Source organism: Pan troglodytes, chromosome 7 (genome assembly GCF_028858775.2).
Source record: "Pan troglodytes isolate AG18354 chromosome 7, NHGRI_mPanTro3-v2.0_pri, whole genome shotgun sequence".
NCBI classification, from domain to species: domain Eukaryota; kingdom Metazoa; phylum Chordata; class Mammalia; order Primates; family Hominidae; genus Pan; species Pan troglodytes.
In genome coordinates this window covers 96,966,990-96,989,237 of record NC_072405.2, presented here as the reverse complement: position 1 = coordinate 96,989,237, position 22,248 = coordinate 96,966,990, and the positions used below count along the sequence as shown (strand labels likewise).

Genomic DNA, 22,248 nt, shown 5'->3' with positions numbered 1-22,248 from the left:
ACTTTATTTACTTATTTTGAAAAACACCTCTGTTTTTTCACTATGCAGATTAGAATGTAGAGGATACTTGTTCTTACACAGACCAGGTGTTTTTGCCACTATCTTTCATCTGTACTTTTATCTCTGCCACAAAGATGGAAAACAGTATCTTCCAAATAGAAAATCAGCATTGACTTATCCGAGGAGAAAGGGGGAAAAAAAGCAAGTGTTCTACAATACATTTTTCAACGTGAATGCAATGTAATACTTCCTAACTCATGACTAAAGCTAGACTGTTCAACCGCTAGATTATCTGATTTTAAATATTTAGGATAATGTGTCACTGAAAGAGGAAAACACTTAATAATCCTAAAACTCTATCTGATCCAAACTCACATATATAAAACTTCCATAAATAGTAAGAATCATAAACCAAGAGGACATTGTAAAAAATGTGGTCTTGCCTTTTTTTTTATCAGTAATTGAAGACCATTATTCCATCTTCAAATTTGTTTAAAAGGAGAAGACCCTTTTGTAGACTATACAACAATCTTGAATGCATACACCAAAATGTGATTAACAAATGGAAGTACCGAGGAAGAGAGAAACATTCTGATAATTCAAACTACAATTCTTTTTTTCTGAGTCACTTTGTAATAGTAATGGTTTAAATCTACACTTCTTTGCACAGAAAAATACAATCTTAATTAGCATAAAACCAAGGATTACACCTTTGAAAAGACAAGTTTATTCTTATCTTTGTCATACTTTTTTGAAAGTGTATTTGTAAGCTTAAATTTTTCATAGCTGGTAATAAAAACTCTTTTGTGGAAGTTTCATTTAACAGAGGAGCTATTTGAGTAGAAGGAAAAAGTAGTTTCATTTAAATCTGCAGACTTAGCATGTCTCCAAAGACTTTAATAGGAATAACAGTTATATTTAAGATATTTTGTCTTGAAAAAGCAAAATTATTAGTGTTTAAAGATAGCCTCTGATATGTGCTTGGTATTTTTGTGTTCACTTCAAAACATGCAGGTGCAATGTCATAAAATCTGCAGATGTTGATTTCTGATTATAGAACTCTTATCTTCTGCAGAACATGGTTTAATTTATATCTGCCATGGAAATGAAGAATGCAACATATTTTGGATTCAAATAAAGATAACTTGCTAAGGTCCTCTTTTGATTATAATCATCTTCCTTAGGCATCTATTTCATTTATATTACGTTAAATGCTTCTTTAAATAAATGTCTTGGTACCAGTAAAGGATATGTAAGTAATTCACCTAGTGGTTTACGATACTTTTAAGTGAACTTATTTGTGTAGAAATGGGTCAAAGTTGAATTCCCATTGCTAGTATGGTGTGGTAAGCCAATTAATGGCTATCCAAAGCTGTCCACACCATAATCTCTAAAATCTATTAATTTGTTAGCTTACATTGAAGAAAATTGCTAATGTTACTAAGGATCTTGCAATAGGAAGATTATCCCAGATTATTCAGGTAATCCCAATGTAATCAAGGGGTCCTTATAAGAGTTGAAGCAGGAGAGTCAAAGGCAAGAGCTGGGACAATGAAAGCAGAGTTGGACTGATGCTCTCTGGAGGTGGAGGAAGGGACCAGGACCCAAGGAGGGCTGTGACCTCTAGAAGCTGGAAAAGACAAAGAAAGGATTCTCTCCTGGAGCTTCCAGGAGGAACACAGCCCGTCAGACACGTTTTAGACTTCTGACTTTCAGAACTGTAAGACAACTGACTGTGTTGCTTTAAGCCATTAAGTTTATGGTGATAGATTACAGCAGCAATGGAAAACTATAATACATACAGCTTTAAGAGAATTCCAACTTGAAATACAAAATACAATCATTTTTCTCCTGGCTAACACGGTGAAACCCCATCTCTACTAAAAATACAAAAAATTAGCCAGGCATGGTGGTGGATGCCTGTAGTCCCACCTACTCGGGAGGCTGAGGCAGGAGAATGGCGTGAACCCGGGAGGCGGAGCTTGCACTGAGCCGAGATTGCGCCACTGCACTCCAGCCTGGGCAACAGAGCAAGACTCTGTCTCAAAAAAAAGCAACCATTTTAAAAATGAAATTGAGTTTTCCTACAATCATGTTGAATTCATAGTAAAGGCAGTATACTATACAAAAAAAAAAAACAAAAAAAAAACCAGCATTTGAGAATTTGACACCCCCAAATTCAAATCACAACTCTGCTACTTTCTAACTCTTTAGTTGAGGCATTTAACATCTTTGAGTGTCATTTTGCTCATGTATAAAATAAGGACAACACTGTTATCAGTGTTGGGTTGTGAGTGAGAATTAAATTAGTTAATATATGTAAAGCATTTAGCATTGAGGTTGGTAAATCCCAACCCTGATACAAGCCAGAGAGCATAAATGAGGAGCATTCATGCCCTGTCTGAAGAGGTCAGAGGCTACTCAGCTCTGCTAGTCACTGTCACATGGGGATGAAGGTCAAGTTCTGCCAGGTGTTACACTTTGTCAAGACAAACTACAAACACAAATGTTAATTTGAAAGATCTCAATTTTTAAATGTTGACTTTTTTAATGTTTAAATATTCCCTTTCTTAAATCACTGGGAACACATAACTGAATTCTTATCAAATTTAGTCCACAAGACCATTCTGTGACCTCTAACCAATCACGTGGTAGACATGTAATGTTGTCTGCATTTGTAAACAGTGAAATCCCTAGACAAAATTCTGAATCTGGCAATGCGTTTAGTGATCCTGTTACTTTTCCATTCCTCTTTACTCATAATCTCCATCCCAGTCTTTTTTTTGTAAACAGACTACAAGTAGGGTGGCCTCCCTGGAACTGCTTTTCAAATAGCTTTCCACAGCCAAGACCCCTAGGTTCCAAGTCTAGCACAATTCCAGATCTACAGAGGTGCCCCCAGCCTTGCCCAGGTCCCTATCATCTCTCCAAACTGACATAGCCTGCATTTCAGCCAACTCTCACTTTGGGCGCAATCTAAAGCTAAAAACTGCCCTGGAGCTAAAACTACTCTAAAAATAATAATAAAGCTGGCCAGGCACGGTGGTTCATGCCTCTAATCCCAGTGCTTTGGGAGCCCAAGACAGGAGGATTTCTTGAGACCAGCCTGGGCAACATAGCGAGACCTGACCTCTATCCCCCCAAATTTTTTAAATTAGCTGAGCATAGTAGCGCCCGCCTGTAGTTCCAGCTACTCAGGAGAATGAGGTGGGAAGATTACTTGAGCCCAGGAGTTTGTGGTTACAGTGAGCTATGGTCATGCCACTGCACTCCAGCCTGCATGACTGAAAGAAACCCTGTCTCTTAAACCATAAATAAATTAAAATATAAAATAAAGTCCAGTTTTTCAGAAAAGGTACTGGATGTTTAAATAGGAAACCACTTTTCAGTCCTTGGCAGTAACAATTAGCATATACAATTTAATGTGTCCTATGTGGAAAAGAAAAATAACTAGGCAATCTACTGAAATTTAGTTTACAAAAAGCAGTAAAGACTTTGCCGTGTATGACCAACCAGTTTGACTCACATGCATAGGAAGTACTACTATGGCTAATTTTAGTTCTGTAGTCCACTCCCTGTAACTTTCAGTCCTATTCACCAGCCAAAGGATAAGGTGGGAAGAGAGACCCTCCTAAAAAATGTATATAACTTTTTATCAAAACTACTCAAGCAGATTTCTCAAAGAACTTAAAACAGAACTACCATTCTGCACCAGCAATCCCATTACTGGGTATATATCCAAAAGAAAATAAATTGTTCTACCCAAAAGACACATGCATTCTTGTATGTTCATCACTGTGCTATTCACAATAGCAAAGACATGAAATCAACTTAAGTGCCCATCAACAGTGGATTGGATAAAGAAAAGGTGGCGCATATATACCATGGAATACCACACACCCATAAAAAAGAATGAAATCATGTCCTTTGCAGCAACATGGATGAAGATGGAGGCCATTATCTTAAACAAATTGACCCAAAAATAGAAAGCCAAACATCACATGTTCTCACTTATAAGTGTAAGCTAAACACTCATGGGCATAAAGATGGGAACAATCGATTCTGCAGGCTACTAGAGGGAGGAAGGTGGGGGAAAGAGTTGAAAAACTAACTTTCACCTTAGAGGAGATATAAAAAATAAAATAATAACAAAAAAAAGAAAAGTTAAATGTTGGGTACTCTGCTCACTGTGTGACAGGATCATTCACATCCCAAACCTCAGCATCATGAAGTATACCCATGTAACAAACACACACATGCATCCCCTGAATCTAAAATAAAAACTGAAATTTAAAAAAAGACTCAAGCATATTTATTTCCTTCATCCAAATAGAAATAGTCTTATGTAGCCAACAATCAGAAGTATTCTTTTAAAATGATACCTGATAGGATGATAAACAAAAGAATTGAGAAATGAATAAAGTTGGCATGACATTTCTGAAAATTTAGTCTAGAAAAAAGATAAATATTACATGCTTTCTAGTTTGAGATTATGAAGAAAATTCCTAATTGTGCTGGTTTGGCAAGAGACAGAGACATAATCAGGACACCTTCAGTGGCAGGGGCTCATTGTAAGAAAAGTTATGGATAACTGGAGCTGAAAAGCCATTCAGGGGAGGCTTTCAGACTGAGGCAGCCTAGGAGCTAATTACTTTTTCTCCTTTTCCCTCAGTGAATATGGCTTCATTTCTCATGAGCGCTGTGTTTTCTCTGCATATCTACTCTGGACTGCTCTCATTTCCATTTACTCGTTTTTCAGTCCAAATTCCAAAGGGAGTAGTCTGACTGACTTAGATAACAACCGTTTTTCCCATTGAGCAGAGCCCTTCAGACCACCATTGAGGTTGCCAGCCAGGTGTGCACAGGCCACCCTCTTGAGATTAGGTGCTCAGCATGTGTGTGATGGGTAACCATTCCTGCATGTAATACAGCAGAAAGCTCCCTCGCTTAAAAGAGCGAAGTTTGGCATGGAAAGCATACCCTGTTTTAAATATTGAATAGAGAACAGATTCTGACTGATAAAATTACTGTCATTACATGTTTTATAAGCTAAAAATTTAAGAGACCCTAACCAATGTGGATAGGATGGATTCTTTTCCTTTAAAAGGCCTTTTATGTTGTAGTTTGCATGATTTAAATATATTTACATAATTCAATTAAACTCTGTGCTTTTAGGCTTCTTTCTGCCAAAGAATATAGCTGACTTATGGAAAATTGCATTACGATTTTCTGGTTCCTGGGCTCTGTTAAGTAAATGGAAGTTTTTGCATCATGCCCCACATACGTCAGTGCTATGAAGACCTGAAAGAGTTAATATACATTTTCTTTTTTTAAGCAATTTATTCCAGTCTGGCTCATGGAACACTTTGTGTTTATATTGCATTTTTCTCAAAGGGAGTCTTTATCTAATCCTCACAGAAATCCCCAGGACAAAAGTATTTTTCATTTTATGGATGAGGAAACTGTTATAGAAAAGAGACTTATCCAGAGTCACCTAGAGAATTAGTTATGTAGGGATTACAGGTCTCTGTTCAGTACCCAGCACTGGTAACTCATCACACTCCTTAATACCTATATATAAAATGTGTTTTCTAGATGAATTAATCTCAGTTTTAAAAAAGTCCCTGAAACCTAGCATGACATTGAGAGAGGACTGGATTCCTCCATCCTGACACAATAACAAAACTAACTTAGATGGATCCACGTTCTTTTTCATTTGGCGATTTGCACATTTCTTTACTTGTGATGATGTATCCTAAAGTCAAAAATCTTCCTAAATACAAAGATCCCTTCAGGACATTATAGGACTTTAAGGCTGCCTAGAGGACACCTTAGTTTTGACCCCATGCAAAGATCCTGTCCTCCCTCAGCACAGGCTCCCTTAGCACAGGCTTCTTAGATTGGCTGGAGGCTCCTGAGTACCACCAGCCAACAGAGCCTTCACTACCTCACAAAGCAGTGCATTTTGTGGTTAGACAAGTTGCTAGAATGTTTGAGGGTTTTGCATGTTTGTTTTGTTAATTCATTGGTAAATCTTTCTTCTGCCTTCTAGACTACATGAAATAAGTCTATTTTCTTTTCTATGTAACAGCATTTCTATGAATTTGAAATAACTATTAGGTCACTAGTTAATCTTAAATACTTTACTAAAAGAGCCTAAATTCCTCACACCATTTCTCATATGAGATGGTTTCCAGAACTCTCATCCCTTCTGAGTCCTTCTCTGGATTTCTTACAGATCACATGTTTTTAATATAAAGTATGTCATTTTTCTGTTCTTCTGAATGCCATTTTAAAACCCTCTTTCAGAATCCATTTTATGTGCACTGCTGTAATGTTGTCAACTTCCTCCATGTTGTTTGACAATCTACAAAGATACAATAAAATTTCAAGTGTGATTAAAGTATTATAGTTAAAATTATTCTAAGTACACTAGATAATCCAGCAACTCTGAAATTAGCCACAAGCTGAGTCAAAAATACAACCTCGGGTGCCAGAAAATAATCATTAATCATATACTTCTTAAAACTGTTAGTCCTTAACTCCAAATGTTCATTTAGATGGAAAATAATAGTATCATTTATGCATCTAATTGAAGTACCCAGACTTAGTCTTTATTAATGCATCTAACATCCAGTTACTCAGGTACTGGTGGCTCCTAATAAAAGGAGATTTATTTTTGAGACAGAACCCACATGTCTTTGATGTCCTAAGACCTAGAAATTTGACCAAAGTAGTACCATCCCCCACACCAAAGATTCTAACCAGTGAAGGCATTGTCAAGTCTTGTGCTTTTCATATCCATCTAAAACAAGCCAACTGAGTGTCTTTTTAATTTACAACCTTATTCCCATATTAGGTTCTTTCTTTGAATCCCTCCTGTCCAGCATTTATGTAATGTCACTGATAAAATGTGGAAGGTTAATGGATTTCCACATCACTTATTTCATCACCTGAAGAGAGAAGCAGATGTTTCACACCTGCTCGTGTCTCCATGTTGTGCTGCTACAAGGGGCCAAGGAGATTGGAAGTATATTACACAGGCTCAGTGTGAGACGCTGCCAGGCTCAGGATGGAATCAGCCTGGTGTGTGGAGAGCAAACTCTACTTACTTTTTGCACATTCAGTAAAGGCAACCATGTCAGAATACTTTGATTCCAGATTTCACTATCTGCCACAGGTACACATTCCAGGGAAGAATTTGACCAAGTGTACTGATGAGCTCTGGCAATTGCTATACAATGTGCAAAGAGCACCATTGGCAGAAAGACTTACACTATTCATTTGGGCAGCTATGAAATCGGGAATCCTGCTGTCCATGTGTGAAGCTGGGAAGAATCACAATGTGCCGTTGACAACATTTCACCCAGATGCCAGAGCAAGATTTGCCTTGTATTTTAGATTTCTCTTTCATGATGAGGATGATGCAAACACTCTGACCATCTGTTTCCACAAACAAATAACATGTTGCATGGATAAAAAGACACCCACACTGAACTATAGTTGACAGGCATTCTTTTGTTTTGAGTCCTCATGGGTTTTTTAAGTTGTTGTTCTGCTTTGAAGCCAAGAATAGGAAATAACTGGTTTCTAATCTTCATCAATAAGCTATTAATGAGGATTTATTTTGTAATTAAATGTTTATCTACAAATCAAATTAGGCTGAAATTAATTTATAAATATCCCAGGCTTGTCAAAATAAAGGCAGGATCAATTTAGAAAGGCTTGGTAATAGCTAGAGAAGATCTGGTAAGTTGCTAAGATCTACCTAGAATTAATTTTATCCAAATGTTATGGTGATAAACAAAAATTCTTATTAGGAATGGACAAAAAGAACTATTGCAGAACAGTTGGTCATTTAATTGGTACTAGCAGAAAAGTTAATACTGAAAATGCAATACATATGCTGTAGCTTGAATGAGAGATGGAGGAGGTATATGATGCAGCTTATATCCATGTGGCTTTATAAGAAATAGCCCACCAGGCACAGTGGCTCACACCAATAATCCCAGCGCTTTGACAGGCACATTGCTTGAGCCCAGGAGTTTGAAACCAGCCTGCACAACATGGCAAAACCCCATCTCGACAAAAAATACAAAAATTAACTGGGTGTGGTGGCTCATGCCTGTAGTTCCAGCGATCCGTGAGGCTGAGGTGGGAGAATCACTTGAGCCCAGGAGGTCAAGGCTGCAATGAGCTGTGATCGTGCCACCGCACTCCAGCCTGGGTGACAGAGTGAGACCATGTCTCAAAACAAAAACCCATAGCCAATAAAAGCCTTTAAGAAATGTTTTACAGTACAGATCCTATTTGTTTTACATTCAGGATTTTTTTCCTGATTTTTACTCATATTTCATGTTCTTTATCAATCCTAATTTTCTTTTAGGGTAAGTACTCCTAGAAACATATGTGAACACAATGATCCATAACATTTTTCTTGGTCCGGACTCCTTTGAGAAGCCCATGATAACTCTAGATCCCCTCCGTGTAATAAAAGGTATATACAACATACGGCTTCAAGGATTTCAAATGAAAAATGCACTAGACATCCATGGCCAGCAATTAAGAATTTTGCTTCTAAATATCATACAGTAATTGTCCAAGTGTTTGTGGATACAAAAAAGGATTAGGCTGCCACTTTCACAGACAGCAATACAAAATGGAAATTTGTCAGAGATCTGATCTATATGATTTTTGTTTTGATTGGGTAAAGAGAAATGGAAAAATATGACTTGACCCAAACACATAAGGAAAACAGATCCTTCTCTCTTATTTTTATCAAAAGCTTGTTAGTACAAAATGACATATTGAAAGTGCAATTTTTTTTACTCTGAAATCTGTTGGATACTGATAAACTCATTAGTGTACCACATGTGCCTGTACAGAAGGGTCCCTATCCTACAACTTTCAATATTTCACCTAAACATAATCTTTACACGCAGGCTTCAAGGATGTGATTATATTGAGACCTTTGTATCCCAAGGAAATTGGAGAATTGTTTTTCTTTCCATTTAAACGTAACAAAAACATAGCTAGTACTGTGTTTTCTATCTTCTAGCCAAAATACTATAATTCCAAAATAAAAGTAGATAGGAGATGCGTAATGAATAAAAGTGTCTTGGGAAATCCGACAATTTAGGCTTTCTTAGTCTTAAACTTTTAAAAATGTTAAGGAGTGACTCAATTTTATGATTTCCTTTATTCCTGAAACTTGTTCCTGAAAAGTTTAGTACCTTGAAAGATTTTTAGATGGATCTTAGAAACGTTCATATTAAAGGACTGGTATGGTGATCATCCCCTGATTTATCACTTTTGTAAATCCAAATTTTCAATACTGGGTTTGCTTATATCTTCAAACTATATGTATTACAAGAAAATAAAATGATGATTTGGGCCTCCATTTTAATATCTTAAGCACAAGACATCCAATTAAAAATGTTAGAAGCTGTGGAAAATGAATAACTATTAAATTGTATTTGTTCTTATTTTTCTTTTCCACTTCTACATTTTCTTTTAATATTAAGTAATTTGCTTTCATTAAAATCTTCTCTATAATCCAAATATTTACCAGTAAGTTGATTATTCTCTGGGTCAATTACAATTTAAACTATATTAATTAGAAATTGTATCTGTAGGCTTGAAGGGAAGAAATTAATTTCTGTACTGAAAATAAAGCTAGTACATATTAGTTTGTATCATTTCTTCAGAAAATACTTCACAACTTAAAGATGGTCAAGCTAAAAACAAAAATTTGATTTCATAAAAATGTAGAATGCAAGTGCTAAATAATGTCAATCACATTTTTTCCTATTTTACTTTTCTGAATTTTATGATGTATCAATTTCAGCCCAAAATTATGAATACTTTAGCAAAACTGGAAATGCCTTCTGAATAATAAATTCTTATTCTCAGCTTTGTCAATATCAAAAAGAAATATATCTTATGAACTCTTTATTACATAATACACCAACTTCAATTACAATCATGTGCTGCATAAAGATATTTTAGTCAATAAAAGACTGCATAAAAGAGGGTAGTCTCATAAGATTATAATAACATATTTCAAACTGTATCTTTTCTATGTTTACATACACAGACTGACCATTGTGTTAGAATGGCTTACAGTATTTATTACAGTAACATGCTGCACAGGTTTGTAGCCTAGGATCAATAGAGTAAACCGTATAGCCTTGGTGTGTGGTAGGCTATAACATCAGGATTTGTATGATATAAGTACACTCTGTGATGTTTGCACAACGACTAAGTCACCTAACAATGCATTTTTCAGAATATATCTCTGTCATTAAATAGCACATGACTGTATTTTTTCATTGGCCTGAAGGTGTCTACCAGTTAATTCTTCCTGCATAAAGTCCTACTTTGTTTAGAAGTCCCAGGGGAGGTGTTCTTGAGAAGACTATTCTAAAAAACAAGCAGCATCTTTGTAGCTCATGTTGCCAAATATAGCTGGGTCAAGAGTGGTGTACATTCTTCTATCTATGTGAATTTTTTTTTCATAGACAAACTCTCCAAGAAAAATTCCTCTGGAGATCTGACCACAAACCCTGACCCTCAAAATGCAGCAGAACCAACTGGAACAGTGCCAGAGCAGAAGGAAATGGACCCTGGGAAAGAAGGTCCAAACAGGTGAGCATTTAATAAAACACACAACATATTTTAGAGATATTGCTCAGCCTGCCCTAAAGAGCTCAAATATCCACTCTCCCCTTTAGCTGAATATAAGGGCAGAAAAAATTCAATAGTCACATAACACAAGAAAACTGTGTCAGAACTAAAAGGTTGGTTCTGTCCAGTTCATCGTACCTCACTGGCCCAGCATGGCCACTAACCAATATCTCTAGGCAGCCATTTGGCTATAGGCCAAATCACAACAAAAATATTGCTGTTACATGTATGAGTCATTGTATCATTATGGAAACAGCCTATATATTTACTAGGCATGAATTTTAAAAAGAAATGATGAAAATTTTCCAAGCTCACAAATAAACAGCTATTCCAATTCTGTGAATATTTTATTGTTTCAAAAGATTAATTATTATTTCCTTTCATCCACTAAAGACAGTGTGACATGCTAACCAGGAATAATTACAGAACTGGAACATCTTTATGCCACTGAAGGAACACAGCTTTATAAGTACTTCCCATAAGAGTTTTGGAAATACTACAAAAGAGATAACAATTTAAATGTGAACCAGTAAATCTGCAATAAATCCCAACAAGGAGGTCCTTCATTTTGCCTCCTCTTGGCATGGTATTATGTACCTGCTGATCCAGTTTAAATGGCTTAACTATAATTGATATAATTGCAATATGTTTATGAAACAATAAAAGCATATTCTTCTTATTTAATAGACAAAAAGAGTTGTCACTTATAAAGAAGTTAAAAGTACCTATTCGTCCATCCCACTCCACCCTACCCCGCCTTCTCTCTCAGCAGCACCTCTACTGTGTTAAACCATCTGCTGTCAGTAGGAGTCATCGTGATTATCTAGGACCCAGGGAATTGCTGAATGAACAATTGGCATCAGAAACAGAGAATGCCTTTTCGATAAACACAAATTTGACTATATGAAAATAAACACAAGCTCACTCTACCACATACATGCACACACATACACACGTGTGCAAATAAACACAATGTTATTTGACAAAAATAAAAGTTGACATATTATTTTGGCAGAGAGATGTTTAAACTCTGAGGTAAGGACTGTAATCTAACAAGAGAACAACTAATTATTCATATTTTCTATAACTGTTGTTGTTTACAGAATTATTTTCAGTCCTATTAGTGGATCATCATTATCTTCACTCAACAGATAAGCAACCAAGATACTGAAAGGTTAATTCATTTGCCTATAGTAATAGGGTCAGCTCTCCTAATATTAGACTACAAAAGATTTGAATTCCCAAAGAGAACTTTTACTTCCTCACACCAATACACTCCCAGCCTTCTAAACTAATCTCCCTTTCTAGCATTAATTTTAATATGTTTATTTTTTACAATAACCCATGGCAATTGATAGATTTTCAAAGGACTGAAGTTGAAGCCATAACTAACATTTTGGGGGATAAATTCTTTTTAATCCGTATTCATTCCTAGTATTTCTTATACTCTTCTGAAATGTGGAAGTGGAAACCTTTCAATTACCCAGGGGTCAATCAGCATAGCTCAAAAACACAAAACTTCTTGACATGACCTCTCAGGCCCTGCCTGGTCTGTCTCTCACCTGTTTTTACTTTGTCCTCTCCCAACACACAACTTTCCCACCTCTCTGCTCCAGTCACACCTGTTCCATTTCAGTCTCTTGTATTTGTCATGTTCCCTCCTGCCGCAGGCTTTTGCACATACTACTTCCTCTGCTTGTTCTATTCTTTCCTCCCCTGATCACCTAATTAACTTCTATTCATTCTTCAGATAACACTATGACCAATACTTCCTTTGTAAGGCTTTCCCTGACATTCCTAACTAGGCTATGTGCCCCTATTATAAGATCTCTTTCACAGCATTTATTGCTGATGCGTTTTATATGATTATCTGCCTGAAAAATCCATCAGTCTCAATCTCTAAATTGTGTGCTTCATGATGGCAGGGGCCATGCCTGTTTTTGTTGATGATTAGTATCCCCAGTACCTACATCAATGTCTGGCACATGGTAAATATTCAATACATATTTAACAAATGAATTGATTGATCCAAACATATTGGATTTGCTTGAACTGCTAGATTTTCAAAACTGTACAGCTTGTCCAGGAGGAGAGAGCAAGACACAAGTGACTCTCCAAGTCTTCCCATTCCTTCCTGCTCAGAATTCTTGATAAAAGCAAGAATAATCAGTAGCATATTGCAAAGATAATGAGGAAAAAACATGAGGCTGTAAAGCTCTCAATTCCTTACTTCTCTTCTAACATGGCTTTTCATCAGTATCACTATCCTGAGATGGCAAAACTGTTAAATCCAGAAGACTTTTTTTAAGTGTTATTTTAGTTTCATGGGTACATATGCAGGTTGATTCTATAGATAAATTTCATGTTGCAAGGGTTTGATGTACATATTATTTCATCAGCCGGGTAATAAGCACAGTACACAATAGGTAGTTTTTTGACCCTCAGCCTCCTCCCTCCGGTCATCCTCAAGTAGGCTCTGATGTCTATTGTTTCCTTCAACGTGTCCTTGTGTGCTCAATGTTTAGCTCCCATTGTAAGTGAGAACATGTGGTGTCTGGTTTTCTGTACCTGTGTTAGTTCACTTAGGATAATGGCCTCAAGCTCCATCCGTGTTGCTGCAAAGGACATGATTTTGTCAGAACACTTTTTAATGTCTTCCTGGCTACAACATAGATAGCACAGTGGTTTGAGAAGTATTAACAAACTAAGTAGACCCAAGTTAGCTTAAAGTTCTTGCTTTGTTATTAGATAGTTGTTCACATGTTTTCTCAGGATTGGGTGAAAACCAGCTGCACTGAAGGAACAACTTGAAAGGGGCATTAGAAGCTCCAGTATCAGCTTTGACTAAAATTAACAGGAATCTTTAAGTTCAATACCATGTAGAACTGACCAAAGCTTTCTGTTCCAATCTCATGGGTGACAACAGTTACCATATCTAGAATCCTAGGGACAGAGTTTTTATACATTATAAGAAAATATCAATGATAAAATAATTATTGAAATTATTACTTCACAATGCTTTTGATGAGTAAAAGATCACCTTTGTATTTTCAGTTGTTAAATATCAGCATCTTCAACCTTGGGCAAGGTCAGGTTTTAAAAAGCTCTTTCTCCTAGAAAAAAATTAAGTATTTGATTGATTGCAGGAACTAAATATAGATGCTGTGTGAGTGACCAGCTGTCACCTCAATTTTTTAAATTTGGAAAATTTGAAAGAAGTTTTCTTATTGTAAGTGCAATTACTTTATCTTCTCACGTAAGCCTTGAGCTGAATAGGGATTATTATGTCTGGACTGATCAATAGGTACTGGGGAGAATGCATAGTGTGGATTTTGCTGTCTGTGTGTAAGAAGTACAGTTTGATATTATTGATTACACCCTTAGTTTCTGCTCTGTTTGGAAGATGGGCAGAAGTGAACACCAAGAGGAATAGAGACATAGAGATTACCATCTGTATCAGTTAGGGTTCTCCACAGAAATAGAACCAACAGGATATATGCATATATAGGGAAATAAATTTATTATAAGGAATTGACTCATGCGATTATGGAGGCTGAGAGTCCCAAGATCTGCAGTCAGTAAGCTAGAGACCCAGGAAAGCCAATGATATAGTTCCAGTACACGTCTGAAAGCCTGAGAACCAGAAGAGCCAATGTTATAAGTTCCAGTCCAAAAAGCCAGCAAACTTGAGACCCAAAAGGAAACAATGTTTCAGTTTGAGTCTGAAGTCAGAAAAAGACCAATGTCCAAGCTTAAACAATCAGGCAGGAGTGCCCTCTTTCTCTCAGGAGAGTCAGCTTCTTTGCTCTATGTAGGCTTTCAACTGACTGAATGAGGTTTACCCACATTAGGGAAACCATTCTGCTTTGCTCAGTCTACTGATTCAAATGTTAATATCATCCAAAATATCCTCAAAGACACAACCAGAATAATGTTTGGCCAAATATCTGGGCATGTTATGGCTCAGTCAAGTTGACACATAACATTAATCATCACGCCATCTCCATTACGTACATAAAGGAATTGAAACTGTATAGGTCCCACTCTTCACCTCCAAAAGCAAACAATTCATTATCTTGTCAAATGAAACACTTACCTTCTGAAAGACACAGGGTTCACCCCTGTGAAGTCCCACTGATGCCATTTGTCCATTACCAAGAAAAACAGCTTATTTCTGGCACTTTATCTCAGTCCAGCCTTATTTTTTAATATAAAAATATATTTTGATGGACACTAATGAATAGCAAGCAAAAGAAGATGTGTTTTGCCTGGAAATGTCAAATAGCTATGTCTGAAAAAGGAGACAGAGTTGAATGGCTGATAGGTTAAGTGGTTAAATGATGAACAAGCAGCGAGTGAGTGAAATGTTCAGTGCCTATGACTAGGGTGTGCTGCAAGACTGACTTTTACACTATAGTATATGGCTTTTCATCACCATTGTTACTCATAATACTGAGAAGGAAGGTTATTTCTATGAATAGTCTTCTTCGTTCATAATAGCAATCAGTCTCTATTTGGGTGGTTTTAAAATAGGCAATCATTTCACAGCAGGAACAATGAGAGCAGAATAGAATTCAGAATCTTATCACCACTCATAAACACTGACGTTTATTGTCTTGTAGCTAGAAAAAGCAAGAATCACTGCAGTAAAGATGCTTAAAAATCCATATGTGACTTCATAGTTGAAATAGAAAAGGAATGTCAGCTATCAAGTTTACAAAAATAAAATGCAATTTATACTTCAATAATTTATAAGCATTTTTTTAAAAAAAGGGAAACCAGCTACACACTTGCCAATTTTGTGGGATGCATAATAAAAATAATGCACTATTACTTTTAGCCCCATATTGAAATTTTCCTCTATGGTAAGCAATACTTTTATAATTAAACATTGCAAACACTTTAAACAACAGATCATCAAATCTGTTTTTATTTATTTTTTATTTCAATAGGTTTTTGGGGAACAGGTGGTGTTTGGTTACATGAGTAAGTCCTTTAGTGATGATTTCTGAGATCATCCTGAGCAGAGAACACTGTACCCAATGTGTAAACTTTTATCCTTCACCCCCTTCCCACTCTTTCCCCATAGTCCCCAAAGTCCATTGTATCATTCTTATGCTTCTGCATAAGAATACTTAGCTCCTACTTATAAGTGAGAATGTACAAAGTTTGGTTTTTCATTCCTGAGTTACTTCACTTAGAATAAGAGTCTCCAATTCTGGCCAGGTGCGGTGGCTCATGCCTGTAATCCCAGTGGAGATTGGCCTTTGGGAGGCCAAGGTGGGTGGATCACTTGAGGTCAGCAATGTGAGACCAACCTGGCCAACATGGTGAAACCCCATCTCTACTAAAAATACAAAAATTAGCTGGGCTGGTGGCGTGCACCTCTAATCCCAGCTACTCAGGAGGCTGAGGCATGAGAATCACTTGAACCCAGGAGATAGAGGTTGCAGTGAGCCAAGATCATGCCACTGCACTTCAGCCTGGACAACAGAGCAAGACTCCGTCTCAAAAAATAATAATAATTATTATTATTACACTCTCCAATTCCATCCAAGCTGCTGAAAATGCCATTATTTTGTTCCTTTTCATGGCTGAGTAGTATTCCATTGTGTGTGTGTGTGTGTGTGTGTGTGTGTGTGTGTGTGTGTGTGTGTGTGTATATATGCCATGGAATATATATATGTAAGTTGTGATATATATCACACTTTATTCACTCATTGATTGACAAGCATTTGGGTTGGTTCCATATTTTTGCAACAGCAAATTGTGCTGCTATAAACATGCATGCGCAAGTACCTTTTTGCTATAATGACTTCTTTTCCTCCGGGTAGATACCTAGTAGTGCGATTGCTGGATCAAACGGTAGATCTACTTTTAGTTCTTTAAGGAATCTCCAAACTGTTTTCCATAGTGATTGTACTAGTTTACATTCCCACCAACAGTGTAAGTGTTCCTTTTTAACCACACCCATGCCAACATCTATTATTTTTTCATTTTTTGATTATGGCCATTATTGCAGGAGTGAGGTGGTATTGCATTGTGGTTTTGATTTGCATTTCCCTGATAATTAGTGATGTTGAGAATTTTTCCATATGCTTGTTGGCCATTTGTATATCTTCTTTTGAGAATTGTCTATTCATGTCCTTAGCCCACTTTTTAATTGGATTGCTTGTTTTTTTTCTTGCTGATGTGTTTGAGTTCCTTGCAGATTCTGGATATTAGTCCTTTGTCAGATATATAGATTGTGAAGATTTTCTCCCACTCTGTGGGTTGTCTGTTAACTCTGCTGATTATTTACTTTGCTGTGCAAAAGCTTTTTAGTTTAATTAAATCCCATCTATGTATCTTTGGTTTTGTTGCATTTGCTTTTGGGTTCTTGGTCATGAAGTCTTTTCCTAGGCCAGTGTCTAGGAGGGTTTTTCTGATGTTATTGTCTAGAATTTTCATGGTTTCAGGTCTTAGATTTAAGTCTTTGATCCAGCTTGAGTTGATTTTTGTATAAGGTGAGAGATCAGGATCCAGTTTCGTTCTTCTACATGTGGCTTGCCAATTATCCCAGCACCATTTGTTGAAAAGGGTGTCCTTTCCCCACTTTACGTTTTTGTTTGCTTTGTCAAAGATCAGTTGGCTCTAAGTATTTGGCTTTATTTCTGGGTTCTCTATTCAGTTCAGTTGGTCTATATGCCTATTTTTATACCAGTAGCATGCTGTTTCGGTGACTATGACCTTATAGCATAGCTTGAAGTTGGGTAATGTGATGCCTCCAGATTTGTTTCTTTTGTTTAGCCTTGCTTTGGCTATGCAGGATCTTTTTTGGTTCCGTATGAATTTTAGAATTGTTTTTTCTAGTTCTGTGAAGAATGATGGTGGTATTTTTGACAGGAATTACACTGAATTTGTAGATTGCTTTTGGCAGTGTGGTCATTTACACAATGGGATTTGTTTCCATGTTTGTGTTGTTTGTGATTTCTTTCAACAGTGTTTTGTAGTTTTCCTTGTAGAGGTCTTTTACCTCCTCATTAGGTATATTCCTAAGTATTTTATTTTACTTTTTGCAGCTACTGTAAAGGGGATCGAGTTCTTGATTTGATTCTCAGCTTGGTCACTGTTGGTGTATAGCAGAGCTACTGATTTATGTATATTAATTTTGTATACTGAAACTTTGCTTAATTCATTTACCAGTTCTAGGACCTTTATGAGTGAGTCTTTAGGGTTTTCCTCCTGTAAGATTATATCATCAGCAAATAGCGACAGTCTGACTTCCTCTTTACTGATATGGATGCCCTTGTTTCTTTCTCTTGTCTGATTGCTCTGGCTATGACTTTCAGTACTATGTTAAATAGAAGTGGTGAAAGTGGACATTTTTGTCTTGTTCCACTTATCAAGGGGAATGCTTTCAACTTTTCCCCATTTAGTATAATGTTGGCTGTGGGTTTATCATAGATGGCTTTTATTACCTTAAGGTATGTACCTTCTATGCCAGTTTTTCTGAGGGTTTTACTCATAAAGCGATTCTGGATTTTGTCAAATGGTTTTTCTGCATCTACTGAGATGACCATGTAGTTTTGTTTTTAATCCTGTTTATGTGATGTATCACATTTATTGACTTATGAATGAAAAGCCATCCCTGCATCCCTGGTATAAATCCCATTTGATCATGGTGGATTATCTTTTTGATATGCTGTTAGGTTTGGTTAGCTAGTATTTTGTTAAGGATTGTTGCATATATGTTCATCAGTGATATTGATCTGTAGTTTTTGTTGTTATTGTTATGTCCTTCCTTGGTTTGGGTGGTAGAGTGTTATTGGCTTCATATAATGATTTAAGGACAATTCCCTTTATCTCTGTCCTGTAGAATAGTGTCAATAGGATTGGTACCAACTCTTCTTTGAATGTCTGATAGGGTTCAGCTGTAAATCCATCTGATCCTGGACTTAATTTTCTTGGCAATTTTTTTATTACCATTTCAAACTCACTGCTTGTTATTGGTCTGTTCAGAGTTTCTATTTCTTCCTGGTTTAATCTAGGAGGGTTGTATATTTCCAGGAATTTATCCATCTTCTCTAAGTTTTCTAGTTTATGTGTGTAAAGGTGTTCATAGTAGCCTTGAAAAACCTTTTGTATTTCTGTGGTATCAGTGGTAATATCTCCTGTTTTATTTCTAACTGAGCTTGTTTGAATCTTCTCTTGTCTTTTCTTGGTTCATCTCACTAATGTTCTGTGAATTTTATTTATCTTTTCAAAGAAACGGTTTTTTGTGTCATCTCTTTTGTATTTTTTGTTTGTTTGTTTCAGGTTCATTTAGTTCTGCTCTGATCTTGCTTATTTCTTTTCTTCTGCTGGGTTTGGGGTTGTTTTTTTTTTGTTTCTCCAGGTCCATGAGGTGTGACCTTAGATTGTCACTTTGTTCTCTTTCTGACTTTTTGATGTACACCTTTAATGCTATGAATGTTGCTCTTCGCACCACTTTTGATATATCCCAGGGGTTTTGATAGGTTGTGTCACTATTATTGTTCAGTTCAAAGAATTTTTTAATTTTCATCTTGATTTCGTTGTTGACCCAGTGATCATTCAGGAACAGGTCATTTAATTTTCGTGTGTTTGCATGGTTTCAAGGGTTCCTTTTGGAGTTGATTTCAAATTTTATTCCACTGTGGTCTGAAAGAGTACTTAATATAATTTCAATTTTCCTAAAATTACTGAGACTTGTTTTGTGGTCTATCATGTGGTCTGTCTTGAAGAATGTTCCAGGTGCTGATGAATAGAATGTATATTCTGCAGTTGTTGGGTAGATAAGTCCATTTGTTGTAGGGTATAGTTTAACTGCATTGTTTCTTTGTTGGTTTTCCGTCTTGATGACCTGTCTAGTTCTGTCAGTAGAGTATTAAAGTCCCTGATTTTTTTTTTTTTTTTTGAGACAGAGTCTCACTCTGTCACCAGGCTGGAGTACAGTTGCACAATCTTGGCTCATGGCAACCTCCACCCCCTGGGTTCAAAAAATTCTCCAGCCTCAGTCTCCCTAGTAGCTGGGATTACAGGCACACACCACCACGCCTGCCTAATTTTTTGTATTTTTAGTAGAGACGGCGTTTCACTATATTGGCCAGGCTGGTCTCAAACTCCTGACCTCAAGTGATCCTCCTGCCTTGGCCTCTCAAAGTGCTGGGATTACAGGCTTGAGCCACCATGCCCAGTCTAAAGTCCCCCACTATTATTGTGTTGCTGTCTATCTCATTTCTTAGGTCTAGTAGTAATTGTTTTATAAATGTAGGAGGAGCTCCAGTCTTAGGTGTATATATATTTAGGATTGTGATATTTTCCTCTTGGACTAGTCCTTCCACCATTATATAATGTTCCTCTTTGTCTTTTTAAACTGCTGTTGCTTTAGTTTGTTTTGTCTGATATAAGAATAGCTTTTCCTGCTCGCTTTTGGTGTCCAGTTGCTGGAATATCTTTTTCCATCCCTTTACCTTAAGTTTATGTGAGTCATTACGTGTTAGGTGAGTCTCCTGAAGACACCAGACACTTTGTTGGTGAGTTATTATCCATTCTGCCATTCTGTATATTTTAAGTGGAGCATTTGGCCATTTACATTCAATATTAGTATTGAGATGTGAGGTACTATGCCATTCATCATGCTATTTGTTGCCTGAATACATTGGCTTTTTTATTGTTATTGTTATATAGACCCCATGAGATTTATGCTTTAAGGAGGTTCTATTTTGGTGTATTTTGAGGTTTTATTTCAAGATTTAGAGCCCCTTTTAGCTGTTCTTTAAGTACTGGCTTGGTAGTGGGAAATTCCCTTAGCATTTGTTTGTCTGGAAAAGACTGTCTCTTTCCTTCTTTCATGATGCTTAGTTTCACTGGATACGAAATTTTTGGCTGCTAATTGTTTTGTTTAAGGAGGCTAAAAATAGGATTCCAATCCCTTCTAGCTTGAAGTGTTTCTGCTGAGAAATCTGCTGTTACTCTAATAGGTTTTCCTTTATAAGTTACTTGATGTTTTTGCCTCAGAGCTCTTGAGATTTTTTCCTTCATCTCGACTTTAGATAACCTGATGACTATGTGCTAGGGGATGATATTTTTGTGATGAATTTCCCAGGTGTTCTTTGAGCTTCTTGTATTTGGATGTCTAGATCTCTGGCAAGGCCAGGGAAGTTTTCCTGAATTATCCCCTCAAATATATTCTCCAAACTTTTAGATTTCTCTTCTTCCCCAGGAACACCAATTATTCTTTGGTTTGGATGCTTAACATAGTCTCAGACTTCTTGGAGGCTTTATTCATTTTTGTATTCTGTTTTCCTTTGTCAGAAGGGTTAATTTGAAAGCCTCGTCTTTGAGCTCTGAAGTTCTTTCTCCTGCTTGTTCGATTCTATTGCTGAGACTTTCTAGTGCATTTTGCTTTTCTCTAAGTGTGTCCTTGATTTTCAGAAGTTGTGATTTTTTAAAATTTATGTTATCTATTTCACTGAATATTTTTATTTTTTAATTTTTATTATTATTATTATACTTTAAGTTTTAGGGTACATGTGCACAATGTGTAGGTTAGTTACATATGTATACATGTGCCATGCTGGTGTGCTGCACCCATTAACTTGTCATTTAGCATTAGGTATATCTCTTAATGCTATCCCTCCCCCCTCCCCCCACCCCACGACAGGTCCCAGTGTGTGATGTTCCCCTTCCTGTGTCCATGTCTTCTCATTGTTTTCCTTTTATATCCTATATCATGTTTTTTATTTCTTTAAGTTGGATTTCACCTTCCTCTGGTGTCTCCTTGATTAGCTTAATAATCAACCTTCTTAATTCTTTTTCTGGCAATTCAGATTTCATCTTGGTTTAGATCCATTGCTGGTGAGCTGGTGAGATCTTTTCTGGTTCCATCTCATTTGCGTAGACTATTTCAGAGGGAAGATCTGGGATCCAAGGGCTGCTGTTCAGATTCTTTTGTACCATGGGGTGCTCCCATGATGTGGTGATTTCCCCCTTTCCCTAGGGATGGGGCTTCTTTAGGGCTGAACTGCAGTGATTGTTTTTGCCCTTCTGGGTCTGGCCACCCAGTGGAGCTACAGGGCTTCAGGGTGGTACTAGGGAGTGTCTGAAAATAGTCCTGTGATGTGATCCATCTTCAGGTCTCTCAGCCATGGATACCAGCACCTGCTCCAGTGGAGATAGCAGGGGAATGAAGTGGACTCTGTGCAGGTCTTTGGTTGTATTTCTTTCAGTTGTGCCAATTTTGTGTTGGTTGGCTTCCAGTCAGGAGGCTGTGCTTTCAAGAGTGCATCAGCTGCAGTACTATAGGGTATAGGGAGGATGTAAACTTGCCCTAGGGTTGCCTGGTTAAGTATTCAGGTTTCTTAGGTGGTGGGCAGGGTTATAGAGCTCCCAAGATATTACGTCTTTTGTCTTCAGCAAACGGAGTGGGTAAAGAAAGACCACCAGGTGGGGGTAGGCGTAGGTGTGTCTGAGCTCAGACTCACCTCTGGTGGGGTTTGCTGTGGCTGTTGTGGGGGATGGGAGTGTGGTTTCCAGGCCAAAGGAGTTATATTCCCAGGG

General features: G+C 37.0%; 1 protein-coding gene across 1 annotated transcript in view; it reads left to right on the top strand.

The window, feature by feature from the left end:
* The window catches only part of CNGB3 (cyclic nucleotide gated channel subunit beta 3), a 169,472-nt gene that overhangs the window by 6,587 nt on the left and 140,637 nt on the right, over positions 1 to 22,248 (top strand). The window contains exon 3 of the mRNA XM_519846.8: positions 10,521 to 10,647. Coding sequence (XP_519846.5) covers positions 10,521 to 10,647 — 127 coding nt within the window. The remainder of the gene's footprint in view (positions 1 to 10,520; positions 10,648 to 22,248) is intronic.